Genomic DNA, 20952 nt, shown 5'->3' on the forward strand with positions numbered 1-20952 from the left:
ATGATTTGTAAACCTGTTGGTTTTATTATGTTTTTGATGTGGTATATTCATTTTCGAGAGTTTAATTCTTGAATTATTATTTTACTATTCTAAATGTTTAGCTAGATAAAACATATCATTTTCAAAGCTTTTCAACTCTTCGTTTAATTTTGATAGAAAATTAGACCAAAAACCTTTGTTTTTCATTATCAGTATCTATATATTACTTTCTGATTTAAAATACTTCAACGAACTCTTATGAGGTTTTTTTAAATTTATTTTACTGTTCGAGGCTAATGGGTATACTTTTTCAAATAGATTAGACTAAATGTTTCTAATTGACTTAGTTATTTTTTAAAACGCTCTAAAAAAAACATTTCTAAAATAAAATAAAGACATAACGATTTTAAGTATATCACTTTTTATAGAAACTCTTGCAACAGTTTTGTATTTTGTTAGAAGGTTTCGGGTCGAAAATAAAAATAAGATACTTTCTTGAAAAGTTTAATAATATTTTGTTAAACTGAACAGAATACTAAACCATTTTTATGATTCTAAGTCATGAATGATAATTTTTATACATCAGTTTTTAAAATTATTTAAAAGTGAAATTAAAAACTCAACAGTTTTTAAGCTTTATTGAGCTTAGTTTAAATTATTTAGCTAAACAACTTTATAAAACTAAAGCTTACCATTTGTGTTTCTTATTGATAAATATAAACAACTGATAGTACCTTATATGATTAAGTGTGCGTTTTTTCTTAAAAAAATTGTCAGTATTAACTAGTTTAAACTAACATTAGTTTTGGATAGTATATCATCTTGAATTTCTTTTAAGACTTCTTCACTTATTTGTTTGTTGTCACTTTTAACCTAAATTTTTTAATTTTAGTTTCGAAACCAGTCTGTTGTAAGTTTAAAGTATTACTGAAAAAATATAAAGTCATAAATTATGCAACTATTATTCTTGGCAAAAATCTAAAAAAAAAAATTAAGATTGTTTTAGGTTTTTAAGTTAATTTAGTAAGTTACAAATTAAAGCGTAAATAGATAATTAAAATAAAAAAAATCTTGATAATTATTAAAATCTTAATTTTTAAGCTTATTTTTAAGCATTATTTATTAATTTTATCTATTGCTTAATAAACTACAAAAAAAAATATTTAAAAATACGACACTTTTAATAAAACTATTTATAGCCGCTAACAAATTTAATTATAAAGTGGTGGAAAAAAGTCAAAAACTTTAAAAACAAAATTTTTTTGTACTTGAACAACCTAAGATAAAGAAATGCTGGATATAAAACAAAGTGTTTATAATGTAAATTTGAAATGTCTTTAAGAAAAATTTAAGCTTACTAAACAAATAGCTTTTAAGTACTTGAAACTTTTTTAGCGATCTAGTAAATATTATATACTTATTAGTCTTCGTATGATATAACGCACATACTAGAATCTAGGAAGTTTTAACGCACATGTAAAAAAACAATATAAGCTTATTACTTTAAAAGGTTGTTTAGAAAATTTAAACATACTTACAAAACTCTCAATCGATCTGATAGACCTTGTTGAGCTTCTGCTTGACAAAGGGCTTCTTGATGAAGCAGTGCTTTGACTCAGTATTGAAACGTAATCTTTCGCCATTTAGCATTTAGCTTCATGCTTTGTAATGTTACAAAAGACTTTTAAAAATATTGCAAACTGCTTCGTCAGAGTATTTTTTTGTAAAGCAGAAACTTAATTTTACTACTATCTTTCTTTTCTAAATAATTCATGACTTAAATTAAAATTTGAGAGAGCTTGTGTGTTTACATCCTTTATAGCTAAGTGTTGCCGTCTTTCAACCAGTAGACACTCGAGCCTCAATATCAATTCATTAATCATTAATAGTAGTGTAATAACATCCGATCTAAAAATAAGAGGATAAAAATACTTTGTTGAGAGACCTAATTTAAATAGTTTAAGAAATTATTAAGTGAACTTAAGGTTATATCCGTTTAATAGCCTTTGTGTAACTGTATATACTATTTTTGTATGAAAAATTTCGCTAAAAGATTCATATACCAAGCTTAGAAGTCATTCAAGAAATCAAAACCTTAAATTTAACAGTACTTTTTTTAAAATTTTATAAAAATACTCATAACATTTTTTGATTAAAACTTGTTTAGAGGTTAAACAAACAATGGGAATTGCATAACAAAAAAAAAGGCTAACTTACTTTAAATTTGAACTTTCTCATTAGCCTGGACTCCTAAAGCCTTGATAAAAGACAGGTAGTATTGATAAACTTAAATTAGTTTTTTTATAACATACAAGTCAGTTTAGCAATAAGTCTTACGATTAGCAGTAAGACACGATGCCCATTTTTTATTAATAATGTTTTTACAAATAGTATAAACGAAAAAGCTTAAGTTAAGTTTGTCTAACTTTATTTTGAAAATATGTATGTATTAAATAAGTGGTTTATTTGTACATAAACAGGAAATAAAAAGAACAATAGACACACCTGCTGGTAGACATAGGCCTAAAAACAGGGCAAATACAGACTCTAAAATTCCTAAATTAAACAAAAGTAACGAAAATTCAGGCAGTTTTTCAAAGCCAAGAAAAGAGGTTACAATAAAAACGAAAGGAAAGTACAAACCTCCACGAAAAGCTTTAAAAAAAGAGGAACAAAAAGTTGATTTGCAAACAATTCCTATCCGTCATGTTTCCAAACCGGGTAAGTAACACTTTGAAAACCATCTTATCTAAAAAAAACAAAACTAGTTAAAGTTGTTTTCATATATAATTTTTTTGTATTTTGTAAGAATGAAAATTTAAACATTCATTTTAAATGTATTTGACATTAGTAAAAATTTCTAGAGTACAGGTTGTGCTATAAACTATCAGTTAAACTAATTGTTTAAGCTTGGTTTTGAAGTGTTTATTATATATATATTTTAATTTTAAGTATGCGATCTAAGTTTTCTTAAACTCTTTTTTTATAAATAAAGTAACAATATCGTATTGTAACATATATACTAAATCTAAAATGAAAAATAGCAGCACAAAAAATAAGTAAAGCTTATAACAACAGGGTACGAAGACATTTTTGTCTGTTTCCATGGTGCCACTTCTCTTCCGTCTTGCAATGATGGTACCGACCCGACACCATTTGCTATATTGTTTGTTTTTTTTTTCTTTGACTATACTAGTGTGTTAACACAATAAGTATTTAAAGTATTCAAGTCGGATTAAACAAAGTTTATAAACTGTCAGTAACTTTAATAAAAATAATTGAATAACGTTTTTTTCAATGTGAAAGTTTAATTTTAATTAAGAGGTATTAAACTATCTCAAAGTTGGTAAAAACATAAAAATTTAAACAAAAAGTAGTAATTCTTCTTTTATTTGCGTAAAAATAGTTTAATAGAAAAGAAACCAACAAACTTTTTTTAACCATAATTATTTATTTGTTTAGTTATTTATTTAAGGAACCAGTTAGTGAACTAAAGTTTTAACTACAAAATAAAACATAAAATTGTTATGGCAAATTAATTAAAGTACGTTTTTGTAAATATGTTTTATTATTATTATTTATTTAATAACTGTTTACATCACATTTTTAAACTTTTAAGATAAAACGTAATTTTTAAAGTTATTGTTTAAGATATCAGCTAAAACTAAAAAAAAGTAACATCAATACTATTTTTTTTTGTGTGTAACTTTTCAATGCTAAAAAATATACTTTAGAAATTTAAATTGAGACAGAATATCTTTATAAGCTACTAAAATAATAAGTAATTGTTTTAAAAAATGTAGTTAGCTAAAAATTAAACAGTATAACGTCATTAACACTTTTCAAATTTCCTTTTAAGTGTTGGACATGTTTATCTAAGAAATAAAGTAGTGTTGTAATTTTAAGATTTTAACAATTCTCATTAAAAGTTATTTATGTAGAAAAACAGCTACCGAAGACAGAATGGGAATAATGTCAAAATGTACAACATACACAACGTTTCAACCGACGCACTCTCCTTGTTGGGAGGAGGCGTTTACTTTGCAGGTTTGAAGTGTGGCTTTTTAATAGCACTTTTGTTAGTTTTCTTTAAAATGGTTGGTTTTAAAAGGAAGTTTAACTTTAATTGTTTATAAATATACTAGTTTGAATTTGCGATACTATATGACCCATGCTTGATTACATGTTTTAATCAGTGAAAATGAAAAAATATAAACAGTTTAAAGGATTTTATAATTCGGTTTACTGCGAATAAATTAAATACAAACGTAATAAGTTATTAAAAATACAGATTCTTGAGAAAGAAATTGTAAATGACGATATTGTTTTGGCAATAGCAGATGATATAACCAAGCAATTGTTAGTATCATATAAAATTCCTATAAAATACTTTGAACCCTTTCACACGTATCACTTGGAATTAGTGCAAGTTTGTTATATCAAATATCCTACTTTTAGTATAAGAATAAACTGTAAGAACTTAATTCTGAACACACTAGAAAAAAAAATTAGTTATACAGAAAAATAACTTAATTGAACATAAAAAATTTAATTTTGCAAATTTTAACTATTAAGAAAAAAAAAACATTTTAGAAAAACTTATAACAATATGTTTTTTTACAGCCAACTGATGCTATTCCACACGGTATTCGATTGTATGTTACAATACAACGTAAGCTAAGTCATCTCAACAGACTAAAAGTACAGTTTGCGTTAACTATAAGCAACCTTTAAATATTTACTTAATAAAATTATCTAGAAAATGTTTAGACATGTGATTTCATTAACTGTAATTAAGATTTTAATTGTTTTATGATTCCCTATTTCTACTTAGTTTTTAAGCATACGCGAAATTTAATGAAATCTCTTTTTTTTTGCTAGGAATTCGGGTACTGTGGGTTGGAACTCACTGTGAGAGACTTTTACCAAGAACTTACAGGCTCCCCTGGAAACTTGCTTGCTGTTGCTAGAATTGTTCCTGATTACACTAACTATAAGTAGGAGTTGTTTTGTGACATTACTACTACTTTAATATAGATGTTACAAACAGTAGTCAAAAGTTATAAAAAGTAATTTTTATACGTTAGTATTTCTAAACAAATAAACTTTCAGAGAGTTGTACTTACGGAATAATTGATTTAAGTTAATGAGGTAGTTCAAAAAAGTTCATTGAGTTTTATTTCTTACCACTAAAGAAGTTATAATCATGAAAACCTTATGCTTTTTTAAATATATAATTTTTTATAAATATTTTTGAGGATGAAAAAAGTTTGAAACAAACATTTGTAGCTTATTTAGACTTATAAAACTGTATAAAGGTTACATTTTAAATAATACATGAAATTAGATTTAATATAAAAAACATTTCAAAACATGCAGAGATGAAATGTTAACGAACAAACCATTTGCTGCAGGAGTAACACCATTAAAAGTATATTTCCCTTCTCCTAGTAAACATCATTTTGAGAGGTCTGAGCCAAGTATGCAAGGATTCCCTCAGGTTTACTTTTTAATTTCTGATAATTTACACGCTTATCCGAAACTAAAATAACCCAAAGCTTTTTGATCATTCGTAAGTATTTATTGTAGTTTCATGTGATTTTTGATATAGAAAAAAGTATCCGTTAGTAGTGTTTTACAACTTTTTTATAATGTCTTTATTGTTTAGCTATCGCAACCATCTACAGCGAGTAAGCGACCCGATTGGAACTACACTTACTTGTTCAGTGATTGGGATGCAGCAACCATGTTCTCCCACCACGCGGCACTTGTCATCGAATATTACAATGCATCAAACAGTTTGTATTAAAATAAAAGCTCAATTTTCGATACACATATAAATAAAACTATTATTTAAACAGTGATTAATCACATTTCATGGTCTGTAAAGTGTCCAGTTGGATTTTCCGTCATACACTTAGATGAAGACACTTTGCAAGGTAAAACTATAAAGAACATAATTTATTAAAGTAGTTGATTTGGTTGATTTGCTTTAAGTGACTAATTGTTTTATAGAACCTAAGTTTTCAAGTTTCTCTTTATATTTTTTAAAATAATTGTTTTAGTTTATTTCTAATCTAACGATTTTTATATTTTGTTTGTTTATTAAAATGAATTGATTATCTGAACAATATGGTTACACTTCTTCCTATAAATATATTTCGTTATGCGTTGTGTACTAACATTACATTTAATAGCATTTCATATAGTACTATTATAAGCATTCAAACTTTTAGTAACATTTAAAACTGTTTATTAAATACAAGTTACAAATTTAAACAAGGTGAAAATTATTTCATTCCGATATAATAAATAGAGTTTTTTTTGTATAAAATGATAAAAAACAACGACTGTTATAAATTTTATAACAAATAGATAATAAATTTTATAACAGTCTAAGTGTTAAAATACTACAAAATGAATAAGCTAATCAAAAAAAACTCAATTTAAGTTTATAAGTTTACCATTTGTTTTTATTTTTAACTTTTTTCAGTCACTTTTTTTAACTTTTTTCAGTCAGGTAGTTTTTTCTTGAAAATTAACGTTTTTTCTGTTAAAAGCTACTTAATTGCTAAATTAAATGAAGATAATCAGCGGCAATGTAAAAAGTCCTGCATAAAAGTTATTTTTTTTTAGTAAAACTATGATAAAAAGATCCTGTCATATTTTAAACAAATATTTTGTTTTAGAGTTTTTAAACGTCTTTTGATAAGTTTCAAACTCTTATAGCTATTCTAAAATTAAGAGGTACAGATGTGTACATTCCGTTTAGATTTAAAGCTTAAAAATCAGGTCAACTAATGTTGTAACATTATGTAAACAAATTAAAGATTGAAAAAATAGTTTCAACAAAAAATCTTATTTTTCTTTTTTGTGTTATCTAAGAATAAAAAGGAATTTTTTAGACAAACAAGCATAAAAGTATTTCGTTAGTGATTAGGGTTGGAAAAAGTAAATATTTTTTGAAAAATATTAAAAACCAAATAACAACTTAGTTTTTTTCTTAAACTAAACCGCAGCTTCGTATAAATTGATTAATTATATCTTAAGTAAATATTTTTATAAACAAATATACTATCATTTTCTCAAGAAGTTTAAAAACAAAAAAAACTTCAAGAAGGTTTTATTTTAAGTTTTGTAGGTATAGATGCTACTTCAGTAGATACAGATATTAACATAAGATAATAATTTAAGATGTTAAAAAGAACAAGTTGTTGTTTTGTTTCAAAAAGCTAAAAGCGTTATGTTCTTTACTTAATTTTTTGTTCGCTTATCTTTTATAAAATTCAATTAAAAAGTTTTTTTTTTATGAATTTTTACTAAATGGCAATAATATTTTTAAATGTACTCTTTTGTTTTAAATAACTTAAAATTTAAATTCTAACATCTGAAATAAATACCAGTTTTAACATCAAATGAGGGATTATTAGGAGTTAGACTGGACAACCTCCTTATTCAACAATCTGATTTTAAAACGCAAGTAGGAACTGATCCTATGATAAGACTGATATTAAGACTTATTAATACTGAGGTAAGACGTTACATTAATCTTATTACACTTAATTAGAAGCATTAGTTAGTTTGGTAACATCAAATTTTGTTTGTTTAGTATTTTAAATGTTGTTATTAGTTTCGACTAGAACTTTTTTCTAAAAATAACAAACTTCACTTTTAAAATAAATATTATTACTATTGTAAACTTTTATCAACTAATTAGAGTTCAAAAAGTAATGTGCTACTCAAAAAGTTTTAACGAAATTTAAGTTAATTACTCAGACTTAGGTTTAAAATGCTTGAAACTTAATGAGATAAAGATTTCAGTTGTACAAGCTCAAAACAAAACTGAAATATGCAACCAACATTTTTTAAGTATGATTAATTTAAACAACCCGAACTGTTTTGATAGAGACCCGATACCATGGTAACAACAAGTAACGTTGAATCTTTACCAGTATTAGACGACTTGATACCGGATGTAAACCCGACACTGGTGTCTTTTACCCCAACGCCCAAGCAAGTCGCTGATGAATATTTTCAACTGCCCCAAACACCCCCTGAAAGTATAGGCGGACTGTCAACGTTTGGAGGTCTTTCAGTTGTTACACCTAACCCTGACAAACCTAAACTTGTTAGTTGATCTTTTTTACTTTTGCAAATTTTATGAAACTCGTCATTGTTTCAAATAGTTGCTCGAAACTAAAGCTAAAAGTGCATAAAATAAAAACTTAAAATATTTATGATGCTTATGGAATTGAGACTTCAAAGAAAAATATTAAATGTTTTACAAAAGTTTAAATGACAAAAAAAAAGATAATTAAGTATAATTTTGAATTCATAATTTTTTTTTTCATTTTGTTAAAAATAAAAGTTAATATAAACTAAAATGTTGAACAAAAATATTTAAAGTCTTGTTATATTTAAAGAAGTCCAAAATCTATTTTACAGTTTTAAACAAACTGATTTTAATTAAATAAAATATAATCAAATAAATATAAGATTATATGGCTTCTGACTTTACGTTATGTTATAAACCTTTGACTTAAAATTTCTTGTTTGATCGTTCTTAAGATTTAAAAAAATAAAAAGTAATATAAAAAGCTAAAATAATTTCGAATACATATGTAGTGAAAGCATTTCAAAGTTTATCATTTTACTTTTAAATTATTTTAATGTTCAGGATTTTTTACTAACTAAATGTAAATACTATTTTTAAGGTATTTATTGATTTTGTTTTACTTAAAAATCTTCTAGTAGTACACTTTCTAGTATTACTGTTTTTAACATTTATTTTTTTCTAACTAATACTTAAAATAATTTCATACATGCCAAATAATATTTCAATAAAACTTTAATTAAACATATGATATATACAAATAATGATAATTATCTACTACGATTATGTTTCTAAAATTTTCTTAAAGTTTCATTTACACATAAGAAAAATATCAATAATTTAATGTAAATAGATTAATTCGTTGGTAAGTTTTGAAAAATTAAAAATGTATTCTCAATAAATAGTTCAACGTTTGGTAATATAGCTTTATTTATTTATCAGGTGTATCCATTTTCTGACAAAACTTTGAAATATTTAAATAGTAATTAAAGTAAAATATTATCCAAACAAAAAGAAGTTTCTAAAATATTACTTGTATATTAATCTAATTAATTTAAATAATTATTGCTGAGATACAACTTTCAACTTTTCTTAAATTCTTTTATTTTCAGTTTAGAAAACTTCGACTAAAAAAAAAATAATTCAACATAAGTTTTAAATTTTGTTTGCTTATAATGGGTACATATAATGTACATAATTATTTCTTTTATAAGATAATTAACTTGTGTATAAAATATGTCTTAAAGCAGGGGTCGGCAGGCAGTTGGTGGTCGCGGGCCAAATTTCAAGTTTACAAAGTCCTCGCGGGCCGCAGTTTTAGTTTTAGTGACATTTGAACAATCTTTTGGTTTTAGTTTTAGTCACACTAGAGAAAAGTTTTACTTTTATTCACCTTATCATTTTAAATAACTTTTAGCTATACATAGAATGACTATTTAAATTAAATTAATTAAAATTGGAATAAAATTTACATTGACTAGTATACTTAAGTGTTAATAAACTATGTACTTTCATAAGCACTAACTAAGTTAAATTTAATACTTTTGTAATTTTACATACAATTTAACTCTCTATAAAAACCAAACTTGAAAGACAATTTATTAGTTACTTTTATATATTTTTTATATTATTAACCCCTTTTTTCATATTTCTAAGAATATTAACTTCAAAAAAAAGTCTTTGCGTGTTAAATAGTTTACATTCATTAAAAAATTTATTAATTAATTAATTTAATAAAATTAATACCTGTTTGTATTATAGAAAGCTAGAAAAAATTCTTTAACATAATAAATTCTCGAATACTTAAATAAAAAATCTCATTAGTAACTAGTCTTTTACATGGTTGTCACTTAAAAAGCAAAAATGTCTGAGTTGTATCAAACCAGCCTAAGTTCATTAAAAGTTTAAAAAGCTAGTAAATCGTTGTAAATCAAGCTCAAGTACCTAGTTAAAATATTATCATCATTAAAATGTACACAAAGTGTAAAAAAACAAGAAAAAACTACAATTAGTAAACTAAACTACAGTCATAAAAACTATTCTGGGAGTTCTAAGATTTATTTTAAGTGTTTGAAATATAAGTTTCACACACATCTGAGTTTTCAAGCTTTTAAAATAGCCTGTTTGTGTAGCAACCTAGTTAAAACAAAGTTCACAACATAAAGAAATAACGAAACTTATTAACACTAAACAAATTACATGCCAAAAAAATATAAGTCAGCTGGAATGGACAATTAACTTTCTTAAACATTTTTAACAAAAGTATAAAACTTAATTGAGTCATTAGCGAAGAGAAAAACCTCTTTTTTATTAAGCATTACAGCAATTCTTTATCTGCAATAAGAATTTTAAAATATTAGTTATAAAATAAAAGACGAGCAACAAAAAAAAACGTTAGTTAGGAGTTATTGCGAGAAACGATAAAAAAACAAATCACCAAAGTCAGTTCCAACAAAGCACGTGATTATCTTCAGTAACTACAGAATTATCAGAAAAAAGTTGTTAAGGCAAGTTATAAAGTAGCAAAATTTATTATTAATAATGAGATACCGTTTATAATTGAAAACTTTTTTTAAAAATTTTTGTTGGCAGTAATGAAAAACTTTTGTTTATTTCTTCAATGACAACAAAAAGTCTTATATAGGAAATGCATTAAGGTTATAAAGTCGCATAAATCAAATTATGACTTTAATCAACATGTTAAGATGAGAGCACTAATAGAAAAACTATTGCTCATCTGAAAATTTTTATTAGAGATGTTTTTTAAACTTTGACACTTTAGTATAATTTCTTGGTTTAGTTCAAACACGAAGCACAACAATCGGTGAAATTTTACAAGTAAAGGTGCAATGCACCAATGGTACTGAAAATTTAGAAGTACAATTCCTTCTTTTATTTTTAGTAAAAAATTTAATTAAAGTTTAAAAAGTGTCTTATAAAGTATATCAATATTAAAAAACACTGTTAAGCTACTTTAGTATATTTTTTAATAAAGAAATGTTTATTTGCTAAATTTTTTGTGTCAAATCGAAATGTCACTACTTTACATGTAAAAATTGTTTGAAACTCCAGGCATTTTCAAAAATTCTCAAATTCAAGTTTTTTTCAAAAATTTTTAGCATAATTTTCAAGTTCAAAGCTTGAACTTGATATATTATAACATATATTATAACTGAAACTAACACTTTGGGTTGAGCAAAACTTACATCATAAGTTTAATTTGCCACTCTTTTAAGCAAAAAAGCCAGCCTGAATTAACAAAAACATTCCTGATATTTTTGTTTACAAAAACAATTCTAGCAAAAAACTTATAAAATGACTTAGTTGGCCTGAGATTTGAAGTCTTCAAATAAAGATAGTCTGAGTGTGTGTCAATGTTTATAAACTATCCCTAAGTCTAGTTTATATTAAATAGGTAGCTCCAAAAAACAGCAAATGTGTGTATTTATATGCAAAACATAAAAGTTAACTTAGTTTGACAAAATCAATGTTTGAAAAATGAAAATGCATACCTAACAAAAACTATATTAGTTTATGTTATATATATTGTTTTAATTGTATCTGTACAAATTTAGATATTACATGTAGAAAAAACAAACTTAGAAAATTATGCATAAACTAAACTTACAATTATGACAAAAGTTAAATTGTTAAAAAGTTTATTACTTAACAATTGTTTCACGCTAGTGCGATGATCACAAGTAAAAGTAAACAAACTAATAAGTTGCAACGGACAAACATTTTATATAGTTTTAGATAATGATTTTTTAATTGATTAGTTTTAGATGGCTCCTAAATTGTGAAGCTCTTTAAAAATTTATTGTTAAAACAACTTCAATATAAACTAAACTTAAACTAAATAAAGTATTTCATAAAAAGTGGTTTAAAATATGAGCATTTTTTTAAGTTGGTGTGCATATAAATTAGTTCAAGTGCAAAGAAAACTTCTAAAAAATTAAAATGTGTCAAAACAAAACTTAAATAAACCTTTTTTTTTTATTACTATGTTATTTTAAATGTTTTTACACTAAAACATAACATTTACAAATATAAAATATATAGAAGAAACTTAGGTATAAAAAATATTGGAAAGAATATCTAAGCTATAAAGAAATGACATTTTAGTTAATTACTGTGCATTGCTTTTGTACAAAATGGAAAACATTTGCATTTAGTTTATTTGATAAATAGGTATAATAAAACTAACTTTTTAGCCTTCTTTTTATCTTAATAGCACTCTTTTTTCAGATAATTACTTGCTGTTGTAAAATATATGTTATTATGAAACTCAGAAAAATATCCTGTTAGAATGCTAATCTGTCTTTTTCACATTTTTAAATTAAAGTAGAAACTTCTTCTAATTATTTTTAAATGTTTTTACAGAGACTTAAAACCAAACTAAACAAATTAAATCGAATTACCGAAAAAAATTTTACTTGAAATATATTTTTGCTCAGCGGGCCACTTTTACATGCTCGCGGGCCACAAAATTTTCTTTCGCGGGCCGCATTCCATTCAAAAAAATAACGTGCTCGCGGGCCGCAGATCTACCCTTCGCGGGCCGCAATTGGCCCGCGGGCCGCAGTTTGCCGACCCCTGTCTTAAAGATTAAAACTCAGTCTTTATTTACCAAAATTATGTAAACTTGAAATTATAGCTTATGTTTTATAAAATATTGTAAAATTATTTCTTGTTTTTTCACAAATATCTTGATTGACATTTGTGGGAATTGTAATAAAAGGTGTTTTTGTTCGCTATGACGACTAAAGGAGCGGTCATATGTTCAAACATTGTTTTTATCCGACAAATATCCTATTTGTTTAACTTTTTTCTACATTCATTCTCTTCGGACTTAATGCAAACATTTGAAAAATTCATTGGTATATTATTTTACAGCTTATGTTTTATTTTGTTTAAAGTATTGTCGCAAGTTATAGTACAGCGAGATTTTTTTCATTAGTCTGAAAATAACTAGACTATTTTGTTTTTAGTACAGTATTTTATGCATTTAAACTATTTTTAAAAATTTTATGACTTGAATATTTTTATAAGGAAATACAGCTTAAATTTCAGAGGCTTTTTTATACAAATTATTATTTTTTGGTTGTAGAAATAAAGCTTTGCTAACTAAACATTCATTTATGTGTAACACAAACTTTCTAACATTGTATCTGAAAATCTTAACAAAGTAACAATGGGCACTTGATATGCTTTTTTATTTTCAATAGGTGTTTGTTGTTTTTCAGGGATAAAACTACATTTTGTAATGGCTGTGTCTTATTATAGACCAGAGTCTGCAAAGGTTAGAGCAAGTTGTTTTATAAAGATGTAATTCAAAGTTTTTGTTAATGTATTCATGTTTCTAAAGTCTTAATTATTTAAATAATATACCTTGGTCAAGTTTAAGTTAGTTTTAATAAAAGAATTAAATTAGCATAAAGTTTTTTTTCTATTTAGCTGTTTTCAAAAGCTAAATGTTTAGTTTGTTTGCAAGTTTTTAAATACCAACGGTTTTACTTTTTTTATTGTTTAAATACTATGGTAGATAGATCCTTTTAAAATTTTAACTATCCTTAAAAACTTTTGGAACACCAAGTTTTTAGTAAAAAAAAAACTCAATTGCTACTAACAATGTTTGCGGATATACTTGGCTTAAAACACTTTCTTAGCTTAATGCCTATATAGGGAAACCTAAACTTACTGAATGTTTTATGATAAGAGAAAATTAAGTATAAGGTTAATTAATGGATTTAGTGGGCACGCAACATGAAATAGGAAAAAAAAAACAAGAACTTTTGTTTGAAACTTTGTAGTAAGAAAGATAAGATTCTGGCGCCTTTAGAATTTTAAACCAAATAAAAAAATGAGTCCACCAGTTATACCAGTTTGCGCAAGCTGGTTTGAAGGGACTTTGCTAAAATCAGACTGTTATATCTTAAAAATAAGAAAACCAACTGTCATAGAAAAAAATATTAAATTAATTTTTCATATAAAAGTATTGTGTTAAATTTTTGTAGTTTAAAAAGGCATTTTAAAGCTTTTTTTTTAAGTTATACTTGAATTTTGTTCTAAATGTTTCAGCTTTTTTGGCATAAAAAAAAACAGTATGTACTTTCTTAACTAATTTTTATCGTTACTCTAGTAAATATTCAAATATACTAAGCATAGCTAAAATATATATGTGTATATTTTTGAAACCCTTAAATTTAGTAGATTAAAATAAAATTATATAAACATTCTCCAATAATATTCAATTGTTTTTTTTTGTACTTTATCGAACTTCTATTTCAAATACTTAATTTTATTTTATATATTTAAAACCATAAAGTAAAACTATTTCAGCGAGCTACTACTTAAAGTTTAATAACTTTTGTTTTATTCGGTACTTTTAAAATTTAGTTTAAAAAATTTGATAAAAATAGTTTAGGGCTACATAAAAATCTAATATTTTCATTCTCTATTACCAGTTAAACGCGATTAAGGCCCATTGTGTGCATGAAGTAAAACGCCGTTGATCAGAAGTTTTTTATTTAATATAAAAATAAAAATATATCTTGCTATAGAAATAAAGTTGCTAAGTATGAGGTCCTTGCTTAATATTTAAAGATAGCAAACAAAAGTGTTTGAGTTATTTAAAACTGTTTTTTCAACCAGCTTGTTAAAGAAGACGAATACCCACCAGATGATGCAATAAGGAGCATACTACCCGAGTACAAGTTGTCAAGAAATCTTACTTTGTACAACGTACCGACAAAGTAAAAAAAATTTATATTTAAAATATTTTAATATTCCTTAACGTATAACAACATTTACAAAAAGTCAAAAAAATAATTAAACGTAGTTTATTATAACGGTAATGGTAAATGTTTTTATTAAAGTCACCAACAACATATGTTTAAAGTATAGTAAGAGCTTAAATCAAAATCTTAACACTAAATTTTGTTAGTTCTACAATTCCACTTAAAGAAAAAACTGATGTAAGCACAAAAAAGAACAAACAAAACGGAAGTCCTGATAACAAAATGAATAACGCTGAGGACATTTTAAGCCACAGAGAAAAGGTTTAAAGCAACACTATATTACAGTGTTTGAAACTTTCTTTTTAGATTTTTTAATAGTTAGAAGCTTTTTATTATTTAACTAATTTCAAAAAAAAATCAGGAGTTGGATCGATACAAAGATGCTGTAAAGAGAATGTCTCATGACATAGTTAATTTACGTCAAGAAAATCTGACTTTAAAGGTAAGCTTCAAAAGAATTAAGTATAGTTTTTTTATTTGTTATGCAGTGAAAACGTTTTTGGTACACATAACTTTATTGACTTTTAATATAAAAAACTTAAAACTAAATCGTAGTAAGTTTTTTTTTTAGTTTGTAAATTTTAAATAACTCAAATACTCAGCTTAAAGGAACTTTTATAGTGAAAGTTAACAAAAAATTACGGTTCTTTTGAATGCAAAACAGTATTATTCAACAAACAGACAAACAGCAACGCATTGAAACAATCACAAGCCGACAACATCAACAACTTACCAATAAATGTCTCCAATCAGGAAGTTCCTTTAGATACTGGATATATCACATATAGGACCAACAATGGTGTAGTCCCAAACGGGCAGACAAGTAAACAAATAATCCCAGAACTAATCGACTCTGATGAATACCATCCTCTTGAAATAGGTGTGTATTAATTTCATTTTAGTATGTATTTAACTTTAAACAACCTATTTTTCAGAAATTATTAATAAGCCTAGATACTTTATTGTAAGTAATTGCTTTGTTTAAGTTGAACTGTACATAAATTTCGATTATAAGTTATAAATTTGAGATTATTCTTAAACTTCTTAAAACTGCACAGTACTTTCATTTAATTTTAGTTACTTTAGTTAATAAAATAAGTAAATCGAAACATAAACTAAACTGTATAAACTTGCTGCAGATATTATATACAGAATATTATACCTGATCTTAAATTATTTTGATATTGTTGATATAGATATATTTAAGGTTGACTCTAAGGGATAAACTAAAAGTAGAATCCATAGATAGATATTTTTTTTAATTAAATAGTATAAGGTTATAAAAAAATACAGATCAAATAAATCAAAAACTGATGAAAGACTCCGTTGACATTCATAGATACAAGGCTAAAGTGCAGCATTTACAAAACCAAGTGATAAAGGTAAAAATCATATTTAGATAAACTCTTGTTTTTTTGGGACTTTTAGACGTACTTCTAAGATTTTTGTTAAACCGAAAAGGAATTTATAACAAAAAGTAGTTAAACCTTTTTTCATCGCTTCTTCAATATTAGTTAGTGGCCTATAGCCTTTTATAAAAATCGAGCTAATTTTACCAGAAAAAGATGCTTGGAGGCCGCAATATATAGATAAAAGTCTTCCGCGTGGCTCAGTTATTAATAATTATCATTGTAGCAATCATGCAAAAGTACAATTTTAACCAAAAACTGTGACAAACTACGCAATAATTAAGCAGAAGTACATAATATTTATCAAATAAATACCATAATCTTATTGAAAGTTTTGGTCGCAAAAATACTTAATTTCATAGTTTTTCGAAAAGCTAGTTTATTTTTTAGCTGAAAAGTACGGGCCGCCTTTTGCCGCGCTGTTTTTAATAAAGATTTCGTTATAGTTTAATGTAGATTATAAAAAAAAATCCAAATACAATTATTAAGTGAGGAAATTTTCATGTGGTGTTAATTGTATGTTTGTGTCGTAATAAAAAAAAAACTTATATGTCAAACAAATAGATGCTAGAAATAACTTTACACTTATAATTAACTAACTCGTATTGTTTTTACAAAAATGTCAGAAACTTCTTCGTCTACGAATTCTTTTGTAAGTTTAATATTTTTATATCTTCTGACTGAAAGTTTTTTATAACTACAATTGTAAACAAAATTTAATAAACTCAATATAAAACTGTTTGATTAAAATTGGTACCAAATAGTAGAATATATAACTTAAAGTTATACCATTAGCTACGGAAAAACGTTTTTATAAATTTATAACTAGAAGGTATTAAATGAAACTCGATTATAGGTGTAAATGTGAATATTTCAAAAAAGGTTTCAAGTTTTCCCTTAAAGTATGTAAACGAGAATAGAAAAAGTGTTATTTATACAAAACATTCATAGAATTCAGAACGAAAATGACGTACAGATGTTAAGATTCGAAACTTGTTTTATAACATAAAACAAATGAGTAAATATTATTTTTTTTTTTTTCAAGTTTATTGTCCATATGATGGACCTAGGCATCAAAACCAAGGCCACTTAAACAGAAAGACACATAACGAAATAAATCAAAATTAAAAATAACACAAAAAGTTCATTGTTTAAAAAAAAAGTGAAAACATGTTTCAGTATAATAAATAAATATATAAATTCATATACTAACATAAAAAGCAAACTTTTTAACCACAAAATTATACTTATTTATGCTTTGATGTCGAACGATCAATCATGAAAAATCTAAATGCATTGACTAAAAACAAAGATAAAAACCTAAAGCCCCAAGCACACTAAAATGGACTGGCCAGATAAATAATCATTTAATTTTAACATTTACGGCGACAGCTTTTTTATATAAAGCTGATGTATTCTTTTTATGAACATGTATTCTTTTTATGAACTATATTCGGATCTAATGACAAACTTACAGTACAGTAAGAAACCATAAATCTAATTTAAAGTATTTTTGTTAGTATTTTAAAAGCAACTTGCAAGCAAACAAGTGTAGATAGATACATATGTAAGTAAAGTAGGTTTCAACTGTTATAACAATTTGTTAAGATTTGTTTTATCTTGTATTTACACTACTATTTACTTTGATGTCTTAGTATACAAAGTTTCCAAGTTTGAAATTAATTAGATAGTTCTACGATTAAAGTGTACTTAATCATTAAGTGTAAAAAAATATCAACAAATTTATATTTATTTGTTGTGTGTTTTTATCAGTTTATTCTTTAACAAAAAGTCATTACTAGCTGTATACTATAAGACACAAACTAGACAAATCTTTTGTAAATTGATAAATACTAAAAAAATATTTAATTAACAAATGTTTATCCGTCGAACTGTGTTAACATATTTAACTAAGAGAAAAATATGTTAATTGAATAAAAAAAAATAATGTGCAACTTTTTTTAATTATTGTAAAACAAAATCAAAGCATTTCAGTTTTAACTAAAAGTTATAAAAAAAACACAATGATATAAATTTGTGAACAACTTAAAACCGAGTTATAATTAACCAACGTAGTCTTAAGTTTCTTAGTTTTATATACATACTTTTTTATTCAGGCAAATGACAGGGAAACCGACTATCTGAAAAATGAATTGACCAGAATGCAGATGATCGATAAAATTGAACATCTGCAAAAAAAGGTTGAGAAAATGCACAAGCTGGAAGAAACCGTGCTTAAGCAGGAAAAAGTAATACAAAAGATGGAAAATGTCATGAAAAAGTATCAATTGAAAGAAAAACAAGAAAAGCTTGCAACTAAAAAGGCGGAAGATGACGGTTAGTTGTCATATTATTCTATTTATCTCAATGCTCTTGATGTTAATTTTGTTGATAACAGAAATGTGAACAAAAACAACTTAGAGGTTTTATTTTATGTATTATTTAAAACCATACAACAAAGTTTTTATAAAGAGGGTTGCCAAAAAACTTGGAATCCTGGAAAAACTAAAAAACACCTGGAATTTGAAAGTTTTGGATAAAAACCTAGAAAAACCTGGAACTTTAAAAAACCACTAAAAACGCTGGAATTTTAAACATTTCTTAACTTAACATGTTAAGTAGTAAACTTTTGATTTCACACAAAAAATCTATCATATAGATAAAAAAAGACTGTCATCATCAATTTTTTAATTAAAAAACACATTTAAAATAGCTTTAGAGTATCTTTTCAATGTTGTTATACTATTTAACACAGTTTTTAACTTGTTCTTAATTTTAAACTAAAAATAGACCTTAAAACTTGTACTCTATAAAACCTGGAAGAAATTTGGAAAACCCGGAAAAAGTTTCTTAAAAACCAGTGGCAACCCTGTATAAAGCAGATAAGTGTTCAATAAAATAGAAAAAGACTTTTTGTAGTCTTATAATTTGTACTTATAACGTATTTAACTAGGCTTTGAATGTTGAAAGAAATAATTTAAATATAAACAGCATACGTAAACAGTTAATTTATTTATGTTGGGTTTCAATGGTTTAAAGTAAATAATTAATTATTCGTTTATTCTACTTAATCGAATAACAGACGACTTTTTTAGAAATTCATAAAGCTATCAAGGACTTTCAAAGTTTACTTACTTTTCAAAGTAGTTTTTATATTAAAAACAATCTTTTAAATAAAACTAGAATAAATACAACAAATAGTAACGTATATTAAGAGCTTATTTAGTAATTTTTTAGTGGTACGTTTGTATAAAATTTTAATGACAAATCTGACGTTTTCATCTGTATCACTAAAGTTTATGTACTTCATTTATATTTCTATACAATTAGAATTCATCACCTAGTCATCCTTTAAATGGGCATTAGCTAATAATTTTATTCATTAAAATGTGTTGCACCAATACTTAGTTATAGAACTTTGTAATTTAAAGTTTTTATGGTTTTTCTTATACGCATACATTTTCCTTGTTAAGTACCTTTTCGAATAAGTTGAGTTATTTTTTCATTAAACTGTTTATTTTATGTATTTGGACTACCTTAGTGTAAGCTCATTCGTTTTTTACCATCGTTTATCAAAATTAAAGAGATCTTCGAACTTTTGCTGAATAATTAAAAAATAAGCTTCTAGTATGTCTTCAAAGTGGCCATATATAAAAAATAAAACCGAAATTTAAAAAAATCTGCGTTTCATTCTTGGATTATCAGATAAAGGACAGTTGAAAAATTTTACATATATATTTATCTAGTGAACTCTATTTTCTAAAGTAAAACTATTAAAAGGAGAGTAATTTAATTTGATTTTTTAGTTGCTTGATTGTCATTAGTAGAATATAAAATTACTATTGTACTTTACTTGTTTTTATTAAGCATTCATTGGTATCTTTTTAATTGTTAAACGATTTTTACGTAAAACTCTATTTTTATCTGCTTAATTTTTATTTTTTGATAATATATTGTCTTATTTGTCATCATTCTATTCTAGTCTTTCAGTTTTAGATAAATAGTTTTGTTTCTTTATTCAACTTCAAAAAGAAAAACAGTAGTTTTTCAGACTAAAAAAAAAGCTTTATTTCAACTTTAATGCACTTTTTTTAAAACTGTTAATGAACATTAAATCAAATTAATCATTTGTTTATTTCTAGAAATTCAAAAATTTCTTACTATGTGTCTACATACTTATTTCATAATTTTTCTATTATTTCAATGAAGTGTCACGATCTAAGAAAATTGTTTATGTTTATTATAAAAGGTTTCTTCTTAGCAATTTTGTTTATTAAGCTTATTTTTTTCGTATAAATGAGTTTAAATGATTATTAATTGAAATTCTAAAAACTTATAGAACGTAGCGATAGTATCCGGAATCTTTGAAATAAAAACACTTAACACATATTGTTAAAAACCATCATACCCTGCTAAATAGAAAAAACATTTAAAAACAAAAAATAGTTACTTTTATTAAACAAATGTAATGAAAAATATTTTGCAGCGAAAAAAAATGAACCAGCAAACGAGGATATACTAGCATCGCTTACTAAACAGAACAATCGACTTCATCTTGACTTGCAAAGAATTAAAGTTAGTTTTTATACTTAAAAATCAGTTTCATACAAAATAATTTTAATAAACGCTTTAAACAAACGTAAGTTTTTAA

The 20952-nt window shown here is 25.0% G+C and overlaps 1 protein-coding gene across 1 annotated transcript in view; it reads left to right on the forward strand.

Annotated features, from left to right (window-relative positions):
* The window catches only part of LOC145837403 (uncharacterized), a 21552-nt gene continuing 600 nt past the window's right edge, over positions 1-20952 (forward strand). The window contains exons 1-19 of the mRNA XM_082945115.1: positions 1-15; positions 2460-2700; positions 3058-3145; positions 3921-4026; positions 4271-4408; positions 4603-4680; positions 4861-4976; positions 5359-5479; positions 5648-5777; positions 5841-5918; positions 7383-7510; positions 7886-8107; positions 14747-14847; positions 15039-15153; positions 15254-15334; positions 15574-15772; positions 16186-16274; positions 18419-18638; positions 20788-20876. Of these exons, the coding sequence (XP_082801241.1) occupies positions 1-15; positions 2460-2700; positions 3058-3145; positions 3921-4026; positions 4271-4408; positions 4603-4680; positions 4861-4976; positions 5359-5479; positions 5648-5777; positions 5841-5918; positions 7383-7510; positions 7886-8107; positions 14747-14847; positions 15039-15153; positions 15254-15334; positions 15574-15772; positions 16186-16274; positions 18419-18638; positions 20788-20876 (2355 nt within the window). The remainder of the gene's footprint in view (positions 16-2459; positions 2701-3057; positions 3146-3920; positions 4027-4270; positions 4409-4602; positions 4681-4860; positions 4977-5358; positions 5480-5647; positions 5778-5840; positions 5919-7382; positions 7511-7885; positions 8108-14746; positions 14848-15038; positions 15154-15253; positions 15335-15573; positions 15773-16185; positions 16275-18418; positions 18639-20787; positions 20877-20952) is intronic.

The sequence above is a fragment of the Thalia democratica genome, chromosome 1, assembly GCF_965202585.1.
Source record: "Thalia democratica chromosome 1, ktThaDemo2.hap1.1, whole genome shotgun sequence".
Classification (NCBI taxonomy): domain Eukaryota; kingdom Metazoa; phylum Chordata; class Thaliacea; order Salpida; family Salpidae; genus Thalia; species Thalia democratica.